The sequence below is a fragment of the Drosophila busckii genome, chromosome 2R, assembly GCF_011750605.1.
Source record: "Drosophila busckii strain San Diego stock center, stock number 13000-0081.31 chromosome 2R, ASM1175060v1, whole genome shotgun sequence".
NCBI lineage: Eukaryota > Metazoa > Arthropoda > Insecta > Diptera > Drosophilidae > Drosophila > Drosophila busckii.
In genome coordinates, this window is record NC_046605.1 from 3,033,610 (window position 1) to 3,055,026 (window position 21,417).

General features: G+C 38.9%; 1 protein-coding gene across 1 annotated transcript in view; it reads right to left on the minus strand.

Moving 5' to 3' along the window:
* The window catches only part of LOC108596994 (mucin-5AC), a 28,471-nt gene extending 14,256 nt beyond the window's left edge, over positions 1–14,215 (minus strand). The window contains exon 1 of the mRNA XM_017983264.1: positions 14,049–14,215. Within this exon, the coding sequence (XP_017838753.1) occupies positions 14,049–14,157 (109 nt within the window). The 5' untranslated portion in view covers positions 14,158–14,215. The remainder of the gene's footprint in view (positions 1–14,048) is intronic.
* Positions 14,216–21,417: the final 7,202 nt, after the last annotated feature.

Genomic DNA, 21,417 nt, shown 5'->3' on the forward strand with positions numbered 1-21,417 from the left:
TAAAACTAGAGGGTGTGTGTATACAGATTGCTCTGGTATGCGCGTCTAACAACATTCTTTAGATAGTCATAGTATAGTTAGTTAGATATTTCCTGCATATTCAGTGCCAAGCTGCTGTCACTTTTTACATGTAACTGGAGCTAATACTTTGGCCTGTCTGGCTGGCTGCTTGACTTGCAATTGTTAGCTGGGCGCATAAATTTGTAAAGCATTCAAGCTAAAATTAAACTTGAGCATAAATTTATTTTAATTTTATTTCTCTTTTCAGCTGGGCGTGTTGCCATTTACGTAACGGTAGCTTTTGGAGGTCAGCGGCTGCGGCTCAAAGAAAACACCCAGCCAACCAAAAAGAAAGGCAAACAAATGAAAGTGAAATTTTATTTTGTGTACATTGCGCGACGTCTCATCGATTGAAACAGTTTTGGTAACTTTTTTTTTTCTTTCATTCATTGAGCTATTGTCCATTGTGGCTTTTATAGAGCAAAAGTTGGCCTAACGGCATAAATTGAAAGTAACTCATTTCTAAATTACAGTTAGCGCAATTTTGATTTATTTGGCCATACCATTATAGCCTGTAGTCAAAATGTCAGGCCGCCAAAAACATGAAAAACTTCTTAGCTGCAAATTCTTTTTCCTTAGCCGGTTTACCACTCCCGGGCCATAAAACTGGTTCAATGTGCAATTTGGTTCCAGCGTATGCGCGGGTGGCAATGTCCAACTAAGAGTACACTGCACTTACTACAGCCCAACCCGCGCCACCCCTCGCACACTCTTTTGTTGGGCAGTAAACTGAACTCACGACTGTGGGGTTTTGGCTCAGAAAGGTAAGTGAACCTCTCTTGGAGCAGCGCTGAGCCGTTCACTGGTTAAGCCCTTCGTTAGGCAAAGGCTCGTGCCAGCAAAGGTTGAAAGGCCAGCACTTCAATCAATATCATCAATATTCTATACAATTATTTGTTTGTTTGTTTGCAGTCTCTCTGCTGGAATCTTCTCACTTTGTTTACACGCATTGCTTTGTTGGTTTTGCCTTTTTTTATTTTATGCAAAGCGTGCGCTCTAATAAAGTTAAGCGAAAAAAATGTATATTGCAAATATTAAAAGTAAATTACGAGCGCAAATGCAAACGAGTTTTATTTTTACCTCTATTTTGATTTACTTCTTTATACACATTTGCGCAAGTCGCAAATAGAGTTAAAGGCGCAACTGTAGTCGTTATGGCATTATGTGGGCTTGGCCTTATCAAGTTGCCGCAAATTGTGGCCCATAATCGTGCAAATAGTTCAATGGAATTAAGCTCGCGCAACAAAAACTGCAACTTGATATAGAAATATATTCTATTGAATGTGTTTGCTGAACTGCAATTGAACTAACAGTTTGACATGTACTGAACTCAATGCCAATTACACATATATAATTAGATATATATCTGTCTATAAATTTTATGGCGTTTTAATTTTGAAAAAATAGCTGCACTTAATTTTCTATTTTTTTGCTTTTGCCACGAAATTATAATTCCAGCTACAAGCCAAGTGAACTTATTACAACTAACAAGCTGCTGCTGCAACTGTAAGTGGTTCTACTACAGCGTGCAACATTTTGTGGCACGTAGAAGAGGTGTGAAACAAATACAGTTAGACGCCAGAGTCAGGAACGCCGCCTACAAGCCCGCGTTGTCGCCTTTCTAAACCAGGTCTTTGGCTTTGGCTGTCGTGGCGCTGATTGAATGTATGTAAGTTGCAACTACAAGAGTCTGCGCGAGTTTTTGCTTGCCACAGTGAATGGTTAGCATTGTGTGTCTGCGGCACGTCCATAACGTCAACGTCAGTCGTCGTGCTGCCATTGTTCGCATTAGTCTAGCATATTAAGTAATAGAACTGCAGCAGCAGCAGCACAAGAAAAACAAAACACTTCAAGTGGCGCAACTGTGTGGATGCTGTTGCAAGTGGCAGGCAAATGCGCTTGGTATGCCACCTATGCTTGGGGCTGGCATAAAAAGTGCTTAATAATGTAGTGCTTGTGTAGTATGTGCCTGGCTGGTTGGCTGCTTGTTTAAATATTATCAGCTGCACTAAATTATAAAACTAAATAAACGCACAGCAAGTTTGTGGCTTAAGTCTTTTGTTTGGGCGCGCTGTGTGTGTGTGTGTGTGAACGACACAACAACTTGAGAGCAAAAAGCGCTTGTAAGCGCGCACAGCAGCAGCCCAAAAATGTGGTTTTCCTTGAGCTGAGCATATATAGATATATATGCAGCCGATCTGCGCCTTTAAGCAGGAAATAAAAGGTTCCCAACGAGTCCATTATACGCTGTTGTTAACCAAGTGGCAATTTGGCCAGGCGGCTTAACGAGCGGCATGCATAAAATATGATTTTTGCCCTTTTGTATTACATATATATATTTATTAATAAAACTGTCAAGTTGCAGTCCCAGACATGGCGACAATGAATTGCAATTTGCAGCGCAGTCCTTGACGGGCATTCTGCATTGCAAGCACTTTATGACAGGCAGAAGAGCAGCAGACAGACAGACAGACGTACAGGCTTTTGGCTTTTAGCGTTGGAGTAGCAATCACTTGAAGCGTGCTGATTGATGCTTGGGAGTTCAATGAACTTCAATGCTTATTACTTGGCCTAATGAAGCCAATTTTGCAGAACTATAGACCACTTAGATCAGCATGACTGCTACGCAAGCAGCCACGCCCACTTAAAGTGGTCAACAGCGCACACCCACAATCCATAAGCCATAAACGTAGCCGCCAGCGCTCTATGCAAATGTGTCTAAAGCACGACAACAACAATAACAAAATGGCCAAAATCGCCTCAAAGAATCAAAGGCCTGCCTGCTTGTTCACACAATAAATCACAGGCGTGTAATTACAAAAGCAACAATAACAATACCATATGTTTAAGCCAAGTTTGTTGACCAGCTTTGTTGATGTTCTTTGCCAAAACTACTTTTTTGCTAAGTTTGCTTAAATTATGCGTTAAATTACAAATGCTGGCTAGACTGTTAAGTCTATTTTTAAGCATGAATTATAAAGATAACGGTATATATTGGGGGAAAATACAAAATGACGCTTAAGTTCTTAAGAATATTTTTGAATGCGGTTAGTAAATTAATTTTAATAAGTGAAAGACTCAGCGAGGCAAATCCAAACCAAAGTACAGTCATGACTATAAAGGTGTGAATCAACTGGCATTCGTTTAAATTGTGTTATTAAAGGCAACACATATCCGGTTATTTGGCAAAGGGGAAATCCTAGCATAAGTGAATTTCATTCACGCGGTTTTATTCAACCAACACTGAAGTCAATTAATTACAATTTGCCATTACTGGTAAAACTGCTATAATTTATAATAAACGATGGGTCTTAAAAGATTAATTTAAGCTTTATGGCTGCTTGAGTTTATTTGATTACAAATTACTTCAAAAATTAAAGGCCTGGCTGCTCAACCCAAGACAAAAAGTTGTATCTGCAGCTCAAATCTGTTGCCTCTCTAAAAATTTCACAAGCTGCTGTTAGTTTTTTTCTTTCTGAACAGCAGCAACAGGTGGCAAAGTGACAATCAAGAGTGCAAAACTAAATAATAATTTGTTGTTAAAACACAAGAGGAAACCACAAAACTCATGCAATTTTACCTTGAAATTGGAATGAAAAACTCGCTGCTATGTAATCTGCGAGCTCAAGAGCTCAAATATGTATAATTTCCGAAAAAGGTGGAAGAAAACAAAAATAAGTAACGCATTAATGGACTTAAATGGTATATGGTGTTGAAGAAAAATGCCAACTTTTGTGTATTGCGCATTTGCACTTTGCACAAAGACAAACGGAAACGCCAGCAACAACAGCAGCTACAATTTGGGTCTAAAAAAACAACAAAATGTTCAAGTGGCATTTATGGGTCAAGGATTTTGGCAGTTGTAATCGATTTGCACACTCGATTGGCTTCACTGGGTTCACAGCGCATTTCACAGGGCACAGCAGTTTATATGTCAATGCACACCTGGGCCAAGCGCAGTCCACCAAAAGCTCTTGTGCCTGTTATGTCACTCGCATCTAAACGAAATACACAGCGGGTGGTGCTGCTTTTGTTGTTGTTGTTATTGTGGTGTTGCCCATTCAATGCTTATGGCTTCTGACTCATGATTTGTAGTTTTTTGGGTGCATTTGCTGCTGGAATCTTTGGCATGAATCATGCGCTTGTCAAAGGCGTATCAATTGCATTGCGCCGACATAAATGCAGTTTAATTGAGTAATTTAATTTTTTTTTGTGGAAAAGCCTTTTGTGGGTAGCGCCTTAATTGTGGGAATATTTTCATCACAACAGGCTGATGACTTGGCAGCTTTTAAAGCATATTTCAATTAAGTTATTGAAGTGAAATTGATTTGAATTAATTTTGTAAATTAAAATATTTAATTAAGAAACATTTTAAAGTTTCCAGCACAAGTTTCTTTGCTTTACTTTCTCAGTTTAAAGCATTTCTATTACTCGTAATAACTTTGATTTATTGTTAAGCAGCTTTGTGGCTTGTTTAAACATTTGCTTGTGTCCACTGTACTTAAAGCTAAACCAATAATAGTCGAAATCATAATAAATGGTCAACGTTTTGCAAATAACTTTCGCCCAATAACTAAGCTTCCGTTTGGCGAAAAGGGTGACGCTTTCTATAGTCCAAACTGTTTTAGTTTTGTTTATGATTTATGGTCAAAGCAATTGTCAAAAGGCAGCAGCAGCAGCGAGTTCTGCTTGGGCGCTTGCTTGCTTTGGGGGAAACCATAAAAGTAGCGCCAAGAGAGTCAAATCAAGTTAACTGGACAGTGGCACAGTTGCAACAACTTGTTGCAAGTAAACTGCGAGTTTGTGTTGGAAAATGCAAAGCAAATGCACAAAAGAAACGCCAATTAAAAGGAAAAGCGAAAATGTGTTTGCAGCAATTGCAGGCGAAAGAGAAACTAAGCTAAGCCAAGTTAAGCGTACAATGCACCCAAAAGTGGGCGTGGCGGTAAAGCACAGTGACCAAAGCGACAGGCAGCATGAGTCATGACAACAAGTGCGCAATGCGTTGGGTATAAATTATACATATAAATAGCTGGTAGCTAATTTGTTATTGACAAACAGACGGAAGTTGTAGGCGCGTATAAAATAACAAAGAAAATAGGTTTAACTTGTAATTAGTTGCTTTGAATTATGCATGAGAAATCCTTAAGCTTCAAATATTTGTGCATTTACTCTAGTTAGCGACTGTGCTAAATGCAAATCTCAATCTCTTACTTTAGGCATTCGACATATTTGGCTGTCGCCCACTTATTGGGGCATAGGCGTGGCGTGCAGGCAAAACAACTCACAACTCACAAGACGTATGCAAATTAACATACAAAACTCATTTTATCAATGGGGTCGGCCTGCCAAGCACAAAACACACCCAGCAACAAACAACAAAAGCAGCAGCTAATAAACAATTGCATGCATTGTTGTCGAGCTTTGTTGGCTGCACACAAATTATTTCCAAAAGTCAAACAAAAATGTCAACAAAGCAGCTAAGGCAATTACAACAACAACATGACATTTAGTTTGGCGTTAACATTTATAAGTATAAGTAGTTTGCATATCTATATTCAAAATACAAGTTTGATTCGCAATTATGTTTATCATGCTTTTATCAATTTTTAGCATTTTATATGCTAAACAAGCAAATTGTCTATGAAAGTAAACTTTTTAAATTGACTTAAAATATAAAAACATAATCGACGTCGTTGACGCACACGTCCAGTTTCAGTAGCAGTATTTAGTTTGTCCATTGTTTGAACTTATATATGATGTGAATTTACCTGAAACGAGACGCAGAGAAAAACAAAAAGCATTAAAAAACAATTTTTATAAAGTGTTTGACATTAATAAAAACAAGCGCTCGCGTTAAGCTAATTTGTTTGTTAGCCCAATAAAAAACATTGCTGTGAGATTCTTAAGCTGCTAACAAAGCAAGGTCGTTTATTATGCGCTACACCTGACCCCAGCGCAAGTTAACAAATAAAGCAGGAGAAAGAGCCAACAGCACTTTCATTGTTTGCCGTCTGGCTTTTGTCTTTAAGACGCGCTTTGACCTTGCAGCAAGCAAACTGTTCCAACGGTCAAGGCTGAGAACACCGCTGCTGATGATTTTGAAAGTGAGAATAACAAAAGCTGTAAACTTGTTTTAATTTGTAGATAAGCAAGCAACAAGCAGAGCAACTTAATCAAACAAAGAAGTCAAGCCAATCAAAGTGCAACAACAATATTAACAATGCAAAGTTGTAATTGGCGTTCCAATAACCTTTAGCCCACAACAACAACAACAACAACAACAACAATAGCAGACAACTTGTGGCCCGTGCCATAAACAAAGCAAAACAAACACAACTATTTTATGTAAGTATAAATACGATGCAACAAGATAATAAATAAAGCTAAAGCCACCACGCCCGCGCACAAAACTTGTTTTAATCTGAAACAGGATTACGCCTAAAGTTGAAGATTTGTTTGCTGACAGGATTTATGACTTAAGTAAATAAGATTGTTGTAGCAATAAAAACAAAATTAAATACAAGTGTATTGCAGCTTCGTTGTCTTGCGATTTGTAACAAACCTACGCTCACAAAATTTTGTAGCCGCAGCAACTCAAACGCGTTGCTGTTTTTGGTAATAAACGAAGCGTTAAACAAATTGCATTACAGCAGCAGCAGCAGCAACAGCCAACATATGCATATGAGCATGTCTATAATATTGCTGCTGTTGTTGTTGCTGTTGTTACATGCAAAGCGTCATAAATGAGGGCGCTTGTTGTAGTTGCCGCCGCCTTGGGCGTAATTACATCAACTACCAAAAATGGTCAAGACAGCGCAAAATGTTATCACACATGAGCTGGCTGTGGTAATTAAAGTTGCAACGACAGCCAAGGGAAATGCCAAAGCAAATATTTAAATGCAAATTAATTTGCCGAAAAATTTGATATGGCGGAAAATATTGCTAAATTGTGTGGAAATTACAATTAATTGCAAATTATAGCTAATTGCTGTTGCCTCAATCGAACAGCAACTGGTTTCATATAAAATAAAGATACAAATCTACACAACGTACACACCTTAGAATTTGTTACAATTGATTAAATATCAAATTGTTAGCTGCGCATACATTAAACTTAATTGCGCTTAAATTAATGCGCAGTTGTTGTCGCTGGGAAAGAAAGAACTTGGCCAGCAAGGCCAGCAAATGGCTGAAAGTGTAGGCTTTAACAATTATTAAAGCGCCTGTACTTGAAGTTATAGCACTTAAATTAGTGTTGGCCCTGTAGAGATGCAGCATTAAAATCTTTATGTGGCTAACTGCTATAAATTGGCAGCAATGACATAAAGCTAATGATTGGCCGGCTAACTTGTTAAATTGCTTACAAATGACATTGAAATTGCACAGCAGCCATAAAAAATAATATTAAGAAAAAAGAAATAGACGTAAGCGCATACATATGGCCAAGGCAGTAGCCAAAACTGTCAGACAGTCAATTGAGCCACTCACTCGCAGTTGATTGCTGCCAGTTAGCATGTGCCGCTGCTGAGGTGTGTCTTTGGGCTTGGTCGAAGGTTATAGCCAAACAAAATGGCAAATCACACACACACACATGTGCTCAGCTCTAAGATAATTTCTCTCAACAGTTGAATGAACTGAACGCCCACAGCAACAGCAAGACTGTCGCCAAGTTCAAAGCGTCTGCTTGGCTGTTGCCAAATTGTCAAGCTAGCGCTAGAGCTAGAGATGCTTGGCCGATAAGTTGCACGTGTTGCAATTAAGCTTGTCAGCAACTCACCCGGTCACCCTTTTAACGCTTGCGAAATACTCAACGATCTTTTGAGCATACAATTGTTCCAAGCTGCTGCATGTTACTGCTTCATGCGTTCCAAGTCCATTCCATTTGACTATTAAGTATAATTCGTTCTTGACTCGAAAGTGTTTGTAAATCTTCTCCAACGTTAGACCGCGCTGCAGGCCATGCTGATATTTCAGTGGTTTCCATTCCTCCCGCCAACTCCTTGGACGTCCGCGATATTTGGCTTCCTTGGAGCTTGGCTTCATGTCTGTCGCTATAGTTTCGGCTTTCGGTGTAGCAATCAATCTATTGTTGGGTAGCTCAGACTGCGTTGGCAGCATCAGTGGCTGCTGATCAATGCTGATCAGACGCTTGGCACATCTGGCATTCAAAGGCGTCTTGCTGTTGGCTTTGGGTTTATCCACACTGTATCGTCGCGATAGCGTTCTATCATGTATCTAGGAAACAATATTTATTCGTAGTTGCTGCCTTTAATTGTTGTCTCTACTTACCACCTGCAATTCTTGCTCGATTGCATCCATAACAGTGCATCGCCGTGCTTTGCTTCGCGAGTTTGTCGTTTCCATTTCTTCCAGCAGATGATCTACTGTCTTGTGCTGCAATTTTGCCAGCAAGCTAACAGAGGTATTGGCTTTGTTCTTAGCCATCTGCTTGATGGTTTCCAATGAATGAGTCGTCTCTTCTTCGTTCTTGTTCTTACTTTCCGTAGCTAACGAAGGCCAACCACTAAAAGTCGCCTCTTCTACGTCTGTTGGCACGTTGTTGCTCTGACTTTCCGTTGTTGTTACAGTTTCCGGCAATTCTTGATTCACTTGTGAGTTGCTGTTCTTGTTGCTGCAATCGCTTGCGCTGCTGCTACTAGAATTGCTGCTGCTGCTGTCGTTGCTGCTTTCACTGCTACTGCTACTGCTACTGTCGCTAAGATTAACTTCCTTTACTCCAGGTGGTAAGTCCCACAAATTTGTCCTTTGCACTGGAGTTTGCTCACGTGCTGGTCGCTGCAGAGATCTTGGATGTTTCTGCATCATAAAATAGCCGCGCACTGATTCCCCCTGCGCTTTATTGTTTACGGGCTCTGGCTTTTCCTTCATATGATAGCTGTGCTCCATACTAATGTTGTTGGAGCTTGGTTTATCCTGCGGCTCCAAATCCATTGGACTTGGGCTGTGCACTGATAATTTGCGCCGCCTATTAATGTTGTTGGGCTTTGGCTTTGGGTCCGGCAGCAATGACATCGGCTTAAAGTTACACCCTGATGCTCTCCGTTCCATTTTCACGTGTGTTTGCTTTGGTTGCTCCTGCGGACTTAAGTGGCATATAGTGCCTCTACGCACCATTTGAACGTTTGTGGGCTTTGGCTGTTCCGGCAGCAAGCTCTTCGGATTTGAGTAACACACTGTTGCTCTACGCCCTATTTGAACTTTTGTAGGCTTTGGCTGTTCCGGCAGCACTGATAAGGTACTTGGAATGCGCACAGACCTTTTCGGCTGCACTTTAATTAACTTCGGCTTGGGCTCTTCTTCTTGCACTGGATCTCGCTCTATAACTCGCACGGGTATTTTACGCTCCAATTTAATTTTATTGGGCTTTGCCTTGTCCTGCAGAAATGAGTTCAGATTATAGTTGCATATTGTGGCTCTACGCTCGATTTGAACGTTTGTAGGATTTGGCTGTGCCGGCAGCAATGGAGCCGGACGCACAATTTGAACATTTGTGGGCTTTGGCTGTTTTGGCAGCAAGGGCTTCGGACTTGAGTTACACACTGTTGCTCTACGCCCTATTTGAACTTTTGCGCGCTTTGGCTGTTCCGGCAGCAATGGAGTCGGACTTACGTTACAGATTGTTGGTCTACGCTTAGTTTGAACGACTGCGGAGTTTGGCGGTGCCATCAATGACATCGGACTTGGGGTGCGCACTGATTTTCGGCGCTGCAATTGAATTATTTGTGGCGTGGGCTGTACCTGCGGCAATTGATTGGGACTTAAGCTGCGCAGTGATGATCGGCGATCCATTTTAACGCTTGTGGGCTTTGGCTGTTCCGGCAGCCATGGTGTCGGACTTAAGTTGCGCACTGTGGCTCTACGCTTAGGTTGAACGAGTGTGAGCTTTGGCTGTTCCTGCAGCATCGATTTTCTGCGATCCACTTTAATTTTTGACGGCTTCTCTTTGTTGAGCGATGCCTGCATTTGCTGTTCCATTGGAAGAATTTTTTCCTTGTACCAACGGCATTCGAAGCTGTCCAGCATACCCAGGCAGTCGCCGGTCAAGTTTTCAATGGGCTCCCAGGTACTGTCTTCCATCGGATATCCCGCCCATTTTAACAAGTACTGTACACGACCGTTTGCATAGCGTTTCTCCAGAATCTTTTCAACAGTATGTGTATCCGATGCATTATTGGGCTTTGGATCAGCCATGGCCAATAATATTGGCTTACAAAGGACACTGAATTTGAAATTTTAATTATCAAAAACAAATGTAAATAAAGAGAGCGAGAGCGCGTGTCGGCAAGTATGTAAAGTTTGTGGAAATGCAGTGCTGCAAAGCGTCAACCGCTACAATCGATAACGATAACCAAAGTGATCGCGCCAATTCATCGAATTTGAATATTGCTATTGAGCAAATGCATTTGCATAACATTATAAAGCTGCTAAATAATATTGGAATCATTTTGAAGATTACGGTCAAGAAGGCAAAATAAACATGCCACGGCTACAAACGAAAAACAAAGTCAAAACGCCGAGTTCAAAGCGAAGGCGTCGAGTCGTTGTCAAGCCACAGATGACAGCGATAAGCCTTTGAACAAACTTTAACTCAAACTGTGTTTTCAGCTCTTAACTTGCACGTTGATCTCTTGCAACTAGAATCAACATTCATAACATTATTTAAGGTTTAACAACATATAAACAATTTTTTGAGTAGATTTATGGATAAGCTAAAGCAGCGTCAAGATGCTAACAAAATATTTATTATAAAAGAGCTTAAAAAGATTATATGATGACTCAAAAGGAAACTCAGTACATTATAAATCACTAGATAGATGTTCATAAATTCATTTGGTACCATGTTCTATTCGCTGCGATTGCGTTGAGTGCTCACAAGATTGGACTATTGGGCAAGCAATTTGTCATCTAGAAGGGTACGGGCTTATCATTGATTTATATAGCAGCTTTGAGTAGAAGCTGCAGGTGCACCAAGCAGACAAGAAGCATGGCTCTGGCGGATGTCAGCGCTTTTCGGTGCTGGCACGTTTAACTTGACCCAAGCGCTCTGGCGCTGATTTCATGGCTCATGGCGAATGGAGCATCGAACTGTAAAGTTATGAAGCTGCCGCCAAACGGAAGCGCGCGTTTAAGGCTACGGGCACAGGGCCAGATAGTAAGTAAAAACTTTAGCATTAATTCAACTGTTTCCTCGACATAGCCTTCTACCAGTACTAGAGCTTGATGACAATTTGCGGTGAATAAATTTTAAAATTTCTAGCAGCGCTGCCATATCATACAGCTTTTTACAGCACTAGTATATCGATAAGTATTTAAAAATTTGAATATTTCATTCTAACATGCAATTAAAAATTTAATTTATGAGACTTTTGTTTTTATTGCATATTATTGTCAACAAGCAAGCAATAAATAAATGTTTAATAGATCTGCTGGCAAGCGAATAAGAATAAAACCCATTAACAATTCAAATGTGGCAAAGATTGCTTATCGCTTAATATAAAATTTTGCGCGCATTATCATAACAATTGGATGAAAAATTGTAGCATTGGTAAGTTGTTAAAACTTGTTGCTGCGCAAGTAGGAAATTTTTGTTTGCAAAAGTATGTTAGCAATGCCTTTAAGACTGAGTGAGTTTGTTTATTTCATGTTTATTTGCACAAAAAAAAAAAAAATTATATAAAAGCAACAAGTGCTGCTTGGCGTCTGGGCAACTGTTGTGGTTTTTTTTTGTTTTTTGTTTTTATTTCAGCGCTACACATATTTACATTAAACTTGTTTTTACAAGCGCCTTTTAAGAGCAAAGCTGCAAGCGGAAATAACTTATAGTTTGATATGGCAAGTATTTTAATTGGTCATTGGTAAAAAAAAGTAAATAAGCAAAGCAATAAGCAGCTTTTTGTATACTCTATGTAAATTTGAAATTTTCTCTTTAATAATGCGCACGCCAAGTCCAAGTTTTACTAGCTATACACAATGTCATTGGCATGTTTCTCATCATTAATGCACAGCAAAAAAAAAAAGTAAAAGAAAAAGCTTTACTAATTACCTAGCCCAACTAACTAACTGCGTCTGCAAATCTTGCTTTCGATGAATGAAACAATAACAGAAACGTAGGTAAGCGTCACGTTTGGCCAAGTACCTAGACTGGTTTATAAACTCGTGTGTGTGTGTGACAGTTTTTTTTTGGTAAGATTCCGATCGTCAACCTGTTACGTTTTAATGTGCAAACTTGTGGTACAAGTTACAACGAGTTTGCGCATGCGCTTGCGCATTTCTTTCACTTTCTTTCACACATGACATGACAGCAGCAGCAGCCGTCTCTATCCAACCGCTGGCATATTTATTTTAATTCAATCAAGCCGAGAGCGACAAGGGCAACTGCATTGGATTGGCTACAGCCCAAGGGTTTTCAAAGTCAGCGATTCACTTTCGTTTTTGATCAGCATTGTTACAAAATACACCCCAGACAATTCCGTTGGACTTCACATATTTAGTCTTTAATTTGCATAGTTGTTGAGCGCAAAAAAATGCGCACAGAAACTAGTTTTTGTTGTTTACAACAAAAGCAACAGCAACACACGCGCGACAAAACATTTCTGCATATAAAATTAATGTAGATTAACCAAGAGTTGAATTTCTGGATTTTTTTTTATATATATGTATAAATATATGTGTGTGTTTGATCATCAGCATTTCATTAGTTAGTTAATTTTATTAGCGCGTTTTTTGGTTTGACAACTTCAAAATAGACTTACACTCTATTATTTTATTGAATTTTGTGGATTCGCTTTTAAGTTATATTTTAGTAGAAAGGCCTTTGGTCAGACTCTGCGGCGTTATGCAAGAGGCTTGTATATATTAAATGCGCTTTGTTTTCCATTAATTAAATATTGTTTGCCTTTTGTCAATCTGTTAAATAATATATCAAACCAACGCATTAAGTATTTTGACTTGGAAATTTGTTAAATAATTTAGAAAATTGTGCCTCCAGCCAAAATGAATTTAGGTTATTGCTGCCAAAAATTAAAAATGCAATCAGAGCGTTGTGCTTAAAAACGTAATTAAGAACAGAGAACAATAATACTTGGAACGACTTGATTTTACACGACCGTTAAGCAAACACTTTTATTGACCTGCCTGATAAAGTTAAGTCGAAAAAATGTTGTGGTTAACGGCAAGTTGCAGGTGTCGCCCAAGCCGCAGACAGTTTGACATGCACTGCGGAAATATTGTACGTGTTGATTATTTTCTTTTGAGCATATGATGACTTGGCGGCTTGTTGCTTTTTGTGTTTCATTAACTTACTCGTGACAAATCATAGTTCTTTTAATTTTGTACACGCATTTTTATTGTATTCGTCAGCGACGGGTTGGCGATTTCATTCAAGATGGCATCGTTATTTGGCTATATTTAATAAACTTTTTTCTTATATAATATAGAGCGAAACGTATCTCCGCGGCACGTCTTACTCGACCAGCAGCACAAAGAAAATAGGCAGGTTTCCCCGGTTTATCCATCACTGACGATGCTACGGAGCTACGTTTGACTTCAGTTCCTCCGAACTGTAGTCCCATTATATGTATAACGACCCTCATACTAACGGTCGCGCATTTCCAATAAGATTTTCTTATACTATTTTTATAATTTTTATAGCTCTTCAGAAAGACCCCCAAACACAGAAGTTGACGCAGAGACGCAGACCCAGACCTTCAGCACAGAAGTTCCGGCTGTAGAGCGGCCCAAGCAAAAGATTTCGGCCGCCAAGCGTAGAGATAAAGTGAATCAGTGCTGGGTGTCTTCGCGTGTACAGCGTGTAAGTTGAGATTAAAAACAATAACAATAACTGCGACAGAGTAAACGACTAAAAGCTGTCGAGCTTTTTTAAAAATTCAATTTAAAATACGTTGTACTTGTTTAACATAATAAAATATCATATGTGCATATGTCTATATGTAAAACTCACTCACCTTGTGCGCTGCTCGGAGCGAAGAAGAAGCAACAGCAGCAAAGCAAGATGTTGATGATGAGGCTCCAAACAGACATCAACTTGGATGCCCGTTGCGCTGGCGCAGACATTTTGTTGTTTGCTTTTTGTTTTTGGGGAATTTGTTGTTTGCAATTTTGCTTGTAATTTGTTACTAGTGTTGTTGCTGTTGTATTTTGTTTTAATCTTTAGCACACAATTTGTAAATTAATATAACAATTTATTTGATTTGCATTTTTTTGTTTTTGTTATTCACTTATGGATTTTAGATCGCGGCCAAAACGGGTTTGGCATTTGCTGTAGAAATTTCGTTTAACAAATATAAGATATTGGCACAAAACTGCGCGTTTGGGTTACCGTTAAAATTTAATTAAAAAATTTATGGCGTGCTGTTGTTGCTTGCAAAAGTTCAAGGCAACATGCGGCGTATGATCAATCTTTATAATACGCATACGTTAGAGTGGACCGAGTTCTAATTTGTTTTATGCCAACTGCATTTCAAAAGCTGCTTCAATATTAACTTGTTTGGCTAAACAATTTGCGCATATTTTTGGCTATAAATTTTCACCTGTTGAATGGCAGCATTCACCTTGAAACTGTCATGCAGCAAATATTTTTAACAATATTGTGAAGATACATTTGTTTACAATTAAAAACGCTAATGCTGTCATATCTATTTCTGCACTTGCTTCGGCAATTTGCATATAATTTTGAACGTTAATTTCTTAAAAACATATTTGACAGTTGCCATGTCAAATAATTGCAATAAAAGTTAACCTTCGTTGTTTAATTAATATGCGCTTGTAATTAATAAATTTTAATGCACAATTCTTGCCAGTTGTTAATTGAAGGCTGTGCTAAAGACTCGCTCAGGGGGGTGTGTGGGTGGGCTATTACTTTATGTTAATGACTAAGAATCTCAATGCCTCAATGCGTTGGTTAACGAGTGCAGTGAGGCAAAAACTAGCACGCACAGTGTGCCAAACATACAGAGCGTATGCGCATTGTTTGCTTTATTAAATTACTGAAAAACTTGCTTTCAATGCAAAGTGAAATTTTCCCAAGTAAAAGCGCTTACAGCAGACACACAACAAATTCGAAATCAACAAGTAATGACCGAGTGACTGAACTGCCGGCAAACGTGGGCAACAGCGCGCGAGCGGATAGCGCGGGGTCTCTGATCACTTTTATGACGTTGAAACAACCGTAATGCAAAATTACGCGCTTTGCATACGTAAAAACAAAAAGACGCGTTACAATTGAAGCCCCAACGCACACACAATGGTATCAAATGGTAAACGTTCGACGATCGAACTCTGGAGCTTTGACGCTTCAGACGCACTTGCTCCGCACGCACACACAAATACACACAGCTAAGACTTACAGCTTATACGCAAACTGCCTTTGGCCTGGCCAAGAGTTGCTGTTAAAAAGTTACAAACAAATATTGCCACCGAGTGCCCACAACCAAACGGAGACGCGTTTCGAATTCAACTGAATAAAACAGCAGCGACGGGCCAATGAGCGCTGCCAAGTGGCTAAAACACGTTTTAAGACCGCAGCTGGCTTAAAGAGCGTGAGCGAGAGAGAGCTCCAAGAGTTTCAGACCAAATAAGCAATAAAGTTGTTGGCCTACGTTTTGGATTACACTGCACTACAGGCTAAGAGTATCCACGGGTGATAGCTGACTGAACTTTACGCGATGAATGCTTTAATATAGTGATAAGCTATTGGATATCCATAAGATATTGATAGGACTAAAGGATATTTTAGAAAAATTCCAATTTCAATCTACAAGTTTCTTGTTTATTTTTTGAATTTGTTTTGCAGCTGGAAAGCATGCTATGGATTTTAGCAAGTATACGAGCCGTTGACAACATCAAGTACACTCACCATTTTAGCAAAGTCACAAACTATTTTATTGCACTGTATTTTACAGCACTGAATGCTTCACTGTAATAACAATTTAGCAACGTTGCTAACTTCAAACACGGTTTTATTTACTTTACAACACTTAAATGCGAAAGCGCAAAAGCTTTCTCATTTTAGCTCTCTTACGAAAGCTGCTTGCTTCACAATTGATTGTTGATTGCTACGTGAAACATTAGCAGCAACGAAATAAAAATTAAACGTTTACAAATTCTTAACTTTTTTGAATTGCGCTTAGCTAAATAGTGATAGTAATTTTATAGCAAAATCAGATAATATAAATTTCTCATTTCCAACAAATTTATTTCAGTCACACGCTAAAGCGAAAAACGAATTCAATTTTAATATCAAGTGTGCAATAAATGTGGAAATCCAGCCTATCGTTTAGATAACTATGGCTTTGAATTATATTTATGATATGAATGTATGTATTTTAAAAACAAACATAATTTGTAAATGCATATAGCCATTGTTATTAGTAAATTATGCATAAAATACGTTAACAGCACATCATCAATGTTGCACATATGTGCATCGAAGACGGACAGACAGACAGACACATGGACAGCTGTGACTGTCCAACTGCAAACCGACTAACGAGGATTATAATGGCGCTGTCTAGCCAATTGCAATGGCTTTTGCTTTGATGTTAAGTGCCGACAGTCGAACAAGCCTAAGCGGACTAATACACACAAACACATGCAACACACACACACACACATGCAACTAAAGAGAAATCAGTCTAGACAAGACAACAAGGCACAGACAAGGCTTAACGCAAAGCAATTTCTTTTTGTCATCGAATATCCTTGAGGCAACGCAAATTGCCGCCACTTAAGCTGCAACCTAAACCGCCCGTTAAATAAGCCTCCCCCACAGCAACTGCAGTTGTATTCAGCACTAATTAGCGTGAGAAACGTGCACACAAATAGTTAAATATAAAGATTTTTGGGCAAATGCATATAAGATGATAGAGTGCAGTTTAATGCAGACAGATCAAACTATACTGCAAGCTATAAATCAATAAATTTCTTCAGCATAAATAGATATGTCAAAATTTAACCTAGAAGTTTGTTTAATTTATGTTTGCTTCCTTATTTGAAGCTCGTCCTGTTGCTTAAGCCAATTCTGCCTTAATACATTTGACGATTTGTAATTTCAGATTGCCGTAAACCAAAATTTTCAATATCGAGCAAATTAAATAGCAATCGGATTAACTGGCTGCCACAAAACTAAATTGTAGTTGCACATTTTGGTCATATTACGCATACGCCTTGTTTAACTTATGGTTTGCCAGCTGAAGCACTTCCGCATTTTGAGGTGCCTTTGATATGTTGCAAAAACCCGAAATCAAACGCAAGCATGTGCAATATTTTTTGTTTGGCAATTGGCTGGCAGTCAGTCATAAGTTTATAAAAATAGCTGCATGCGTAAAAGTAAAGCTGGCAATGAAAAGTATATATATTTATAGCAGCGGAAATGATTGGCATACATCCTTTATTTCAGAGCATTGCGCATACGTCATGTGTGTTGCGCGCTTATTTGTTAGACAGACAAGCAAACATAAGTGCAGACACAGACTCCGATGTGGCCATGCCACACACAAATGTTGCAGACACATGCATTGCTGCTGCTGCTGCTGTTCATTAGTTAAGGTATAAGTAAAGTAAAGGCTTAATGCGCTTAACACACGCCATTGGCCAATAAAACGCTGCAGCTCAGCTCAGCTCAGCAGTAATTGAGCGAACGCTGCACAAAAAAATTTCTTAATTTTTGCTGCTGCTGCTGTTGTTGTTGTCGGTGTGTGCAGCTTTGTTTATGGCTTAAAGTATCTGGCAATTAGATCTAAATGATGACGCTGTTGGCGTCATAAAGTAAACGCTTTTGACCAGTTTAGCTAGTTAGGCACAAAACAATAGACAGTTAAGGCCAGCAAAATGCTTTTTTTTATGCTTATGTTCATGTTTGACTATGGCACTTGCTGCTGCTGCTGCTGCATTTAATGAGCCTCTCACACACATATACACACACACAAACAGAATGCAATTGCAGCTGGCAGTTGGCACACAGTCAGCCGGAAATGCACACACACAGACGCACATAAAAAAATAGCAATAAAAAAACAACAACAACAACAACAACGCAGTAGCATCAGCTGTTTAGCCAAAACAACTGCAATTGCAACCAGCGCTCTCTTGTGCTCAACACTTAACATATTAAACATTGTTTTAATTGAAAATTCGCCACAAAGTCCTTTTAAAGCAAAAGCAACAAGTAAACAACTTGCCTGCATATAAAAACGCAGCAGCAGCAGCAGCAACAGCAACAACAACAACAAACTGCATGCAAAGCAAGCGCGCGCTCTCGCTCTTACTCTCTCTCTCTCTCTCATCGTATACTTAATCTCATACTCATATCACCAGCAACAGCAACAGCAGCAGCGGCAGAGGCGCGCGCGCTCTGGCTTTGGCTCTTTTGCTACCTAAATGAGAACTTTGGTTTGGTTTTCAAAATTCAGTCGGCATTCGACCAGCAGTTGGGGCGCACGCTTATACTTTGCCCAAAGGCAGTGCCAAGCCAAAAGAACAAGCACAGTTAACAGTTTCAAATTTAAAACTATAAGCGCGTTTAAATAATTGCAAGCTTTAATTTTAATTTCGTGTTTAATTTATTTATGAATCGAATTGTGTGTGTGCAGCAGTTAAATTGACAACAAAAAGCAACGCAAGAGCAACAACAATTAAATTATTGTTGATCTAGGCAACATTTTTGCATTATACGTGCTTTTTACATAAATAAATTAAAAGGTTTACACAGCCAAAAATAAGTTTACTAAATGCAAACTGTTTGAAAAGTGCAAAAGTTTATACAAAAATTGAAAAGCGCTACAAATTGTTTATAAACAATTTAAATAGACAGCGGTAAGTGTAGCAATTTATTTATGTCTTAGTTTTACTAGTTTTATAAACATTTAACTTAAAATTAAACTCAACTTTGTGTTGACAGACAAAAGTTGTTAATACGCATTTAACGCTTGTGCGCACTTTTTATTTGTTAACTTTGTTAATGTTGCTGTTGTTGTTGTTGTTTGTCTTTAAGCAGAAAAGTGTCTGCAAACTTTGCATATTTCTGACACTTTGTTGTTGTGCCAAGTGCAACAGCAACTGCAACTTGCAATTGGTTTTGTTTAAACTTTACGTTGAACTGACACAAATAACTTTGACTAACAATTAATAGCAATTGTGCAGCAAATGAAAGCAGCGGCAATAAAAACAAATAAATAAGATTTCCACGTACAATTGTCGCAGGCTCAGACAATAACAAAATATAAAAAAATTCTTGCATAGTTTCAACAAAAAAAAAAAGCAAGAAAAAAACAAAATATATCGAAAGACTCAATAACAGATCCAATTTCATATGCCGACGTTATTTATTTACATAGCACTGCGACGACGACAACAACAATAACAACAACAACAGCAGCAGCAGCAACAGTAATATGGCAATATCATGATTTATTTCCTTTATAAGGCAGACAGTAAAGCCTAATAGTTGATGAAAACAAACAACAGCAACAACAACTGCAGCTGCAATATGTAAACTAGAGAAAGAGAGAGCGCAAGAGTGTCAACAACAATTTCACGCAGAATAATAATAACAAATACAACAGCAGCAAATTGTTAGCAAATTTGTTAGCAAAAAAATAAAGGAACGTTCTTGCCCATTTCCTGTTTATGCTGCAAGTTGTTGTTGTTGTTAATGAGACATTGCTGCTGCTGCTGCTGTTGCCATTAGATCAGAGCAATGTAAGCAGCACTTGCGTATCGTTTTACGTGCAACGCTGCGTATGTGTAATGTGGCAAGCAGAAACGTGTGTGACGCGCAGCGACTAAAAAAACAAACAAACTGTCTGCATAAAATGGATCACATGATGCTGCTGCTGTGGGAGGCTCGTCTGTCTGTGCATATAAATCCAGCAGCGCGTCAGCTTGGCTGACTTGATTTGATTTGTTGCTGTTGTTGTTGTTGCTTTTGTTTATTGAAAATTTACTGCTTGCATAACAAACGACGACGATGGCTGCGGTTCAACGCTGTCAATATGCAAATATTTGTGCGTAAGTGGGCGGCACTTTTGGGAGGCGGGGGCGCGGCCGACCAAAGCAAATGTCATTAATCTCGCGCCAAAAAGTTTGCCCTCTTTGTTTTTCACTGTTCTTCGGGGCAACATTTACTTAAGCTTGATGAGTTTGCTGAAAGGAATTTCCTGTTGACAACAGAAATATTTACCAAGAAGCCTGCGATTGACTTTAACTGAAATCTTTTTGTTTGTTATTGTGCCAGCGCGCATAACGTTAACGTCTAGCTGACCCTACTCCAGCACAGTTACTCAACGACCCAAACACACACACACACACACACGGAGACACATACATACAAATAGTGCTGACCATAAGCTAGACCCAGACCCAGACCGAGGCCGAGACCGAAACCAACTGCGTTTGCTTTGCTAAAAATAAACTCAGGTCAGCAAACGTTGGCGACGTCGGCGTTTGTTGCTGTTGCGCAATCGCGGCAACTTTGTTGCCACAACAACAGCAGCAGCAGCAGCCGCAGCATCATCATCGACAGCAGCAGGAAGCAGCTTCATTTGCTCAAAACTGAATGAACTGAAAACTGAATGAGTTGACGCCAGTTTGAGTCAGTTTAGTGTGCGTTGGAACGCAGGTAAATAAATATTTGAGGAAGAGAGAGAGAGAGAGAGCAGTGAGCTTGATTAAAATGTATATAAAAGAATATTTAATGCTCTATTGTTTGCGCTATGAGATAATTATGCAGGCTACACTATTTATGCCATATAATAACTTTATCTTTTGTATCAGTTTGCATATAGACTTAAGACTAGTTGCAACTAGCAACAGATGATGCCAATGCTCATAATCGAGGTTAGAAGACAATATGCATATAATATATGCTTAATCAGCTAGTTTAATTAAAAAGTTTTGTACTTTATGCTTACGTCTATCTGGCTGTCCCTTTTGATGCAGCGTATATTATAGTTTAATTAATCTTAATCTGAGCTTAAACTTTGAAGACTGCAATGTCAACAGCCTTTTTTTCTAAGAATTGTTTTATATTCAGGCGTAAATAAATATTGTAAATATTAATATCAAAATCAATCAATCAAAATATTTGAAAAATTGTAACTTGACTTGCAATTTTAATTAAAGCCACGTGCTTGCAACAACAGCACAAGTTGCAACTGCAACTTCATGCATTAAGCATATAATTTATATATAAATGTGTGTGTGTAAGTAAAAGTTTTGGTGCTTGGTTACCATATAAAATGATCGCAGTTATGCCAAAAATGTTATTTTAGAATATAATGCACTTGTTGCTCAAGTGCAGCAGCAGCAGCAACAGCA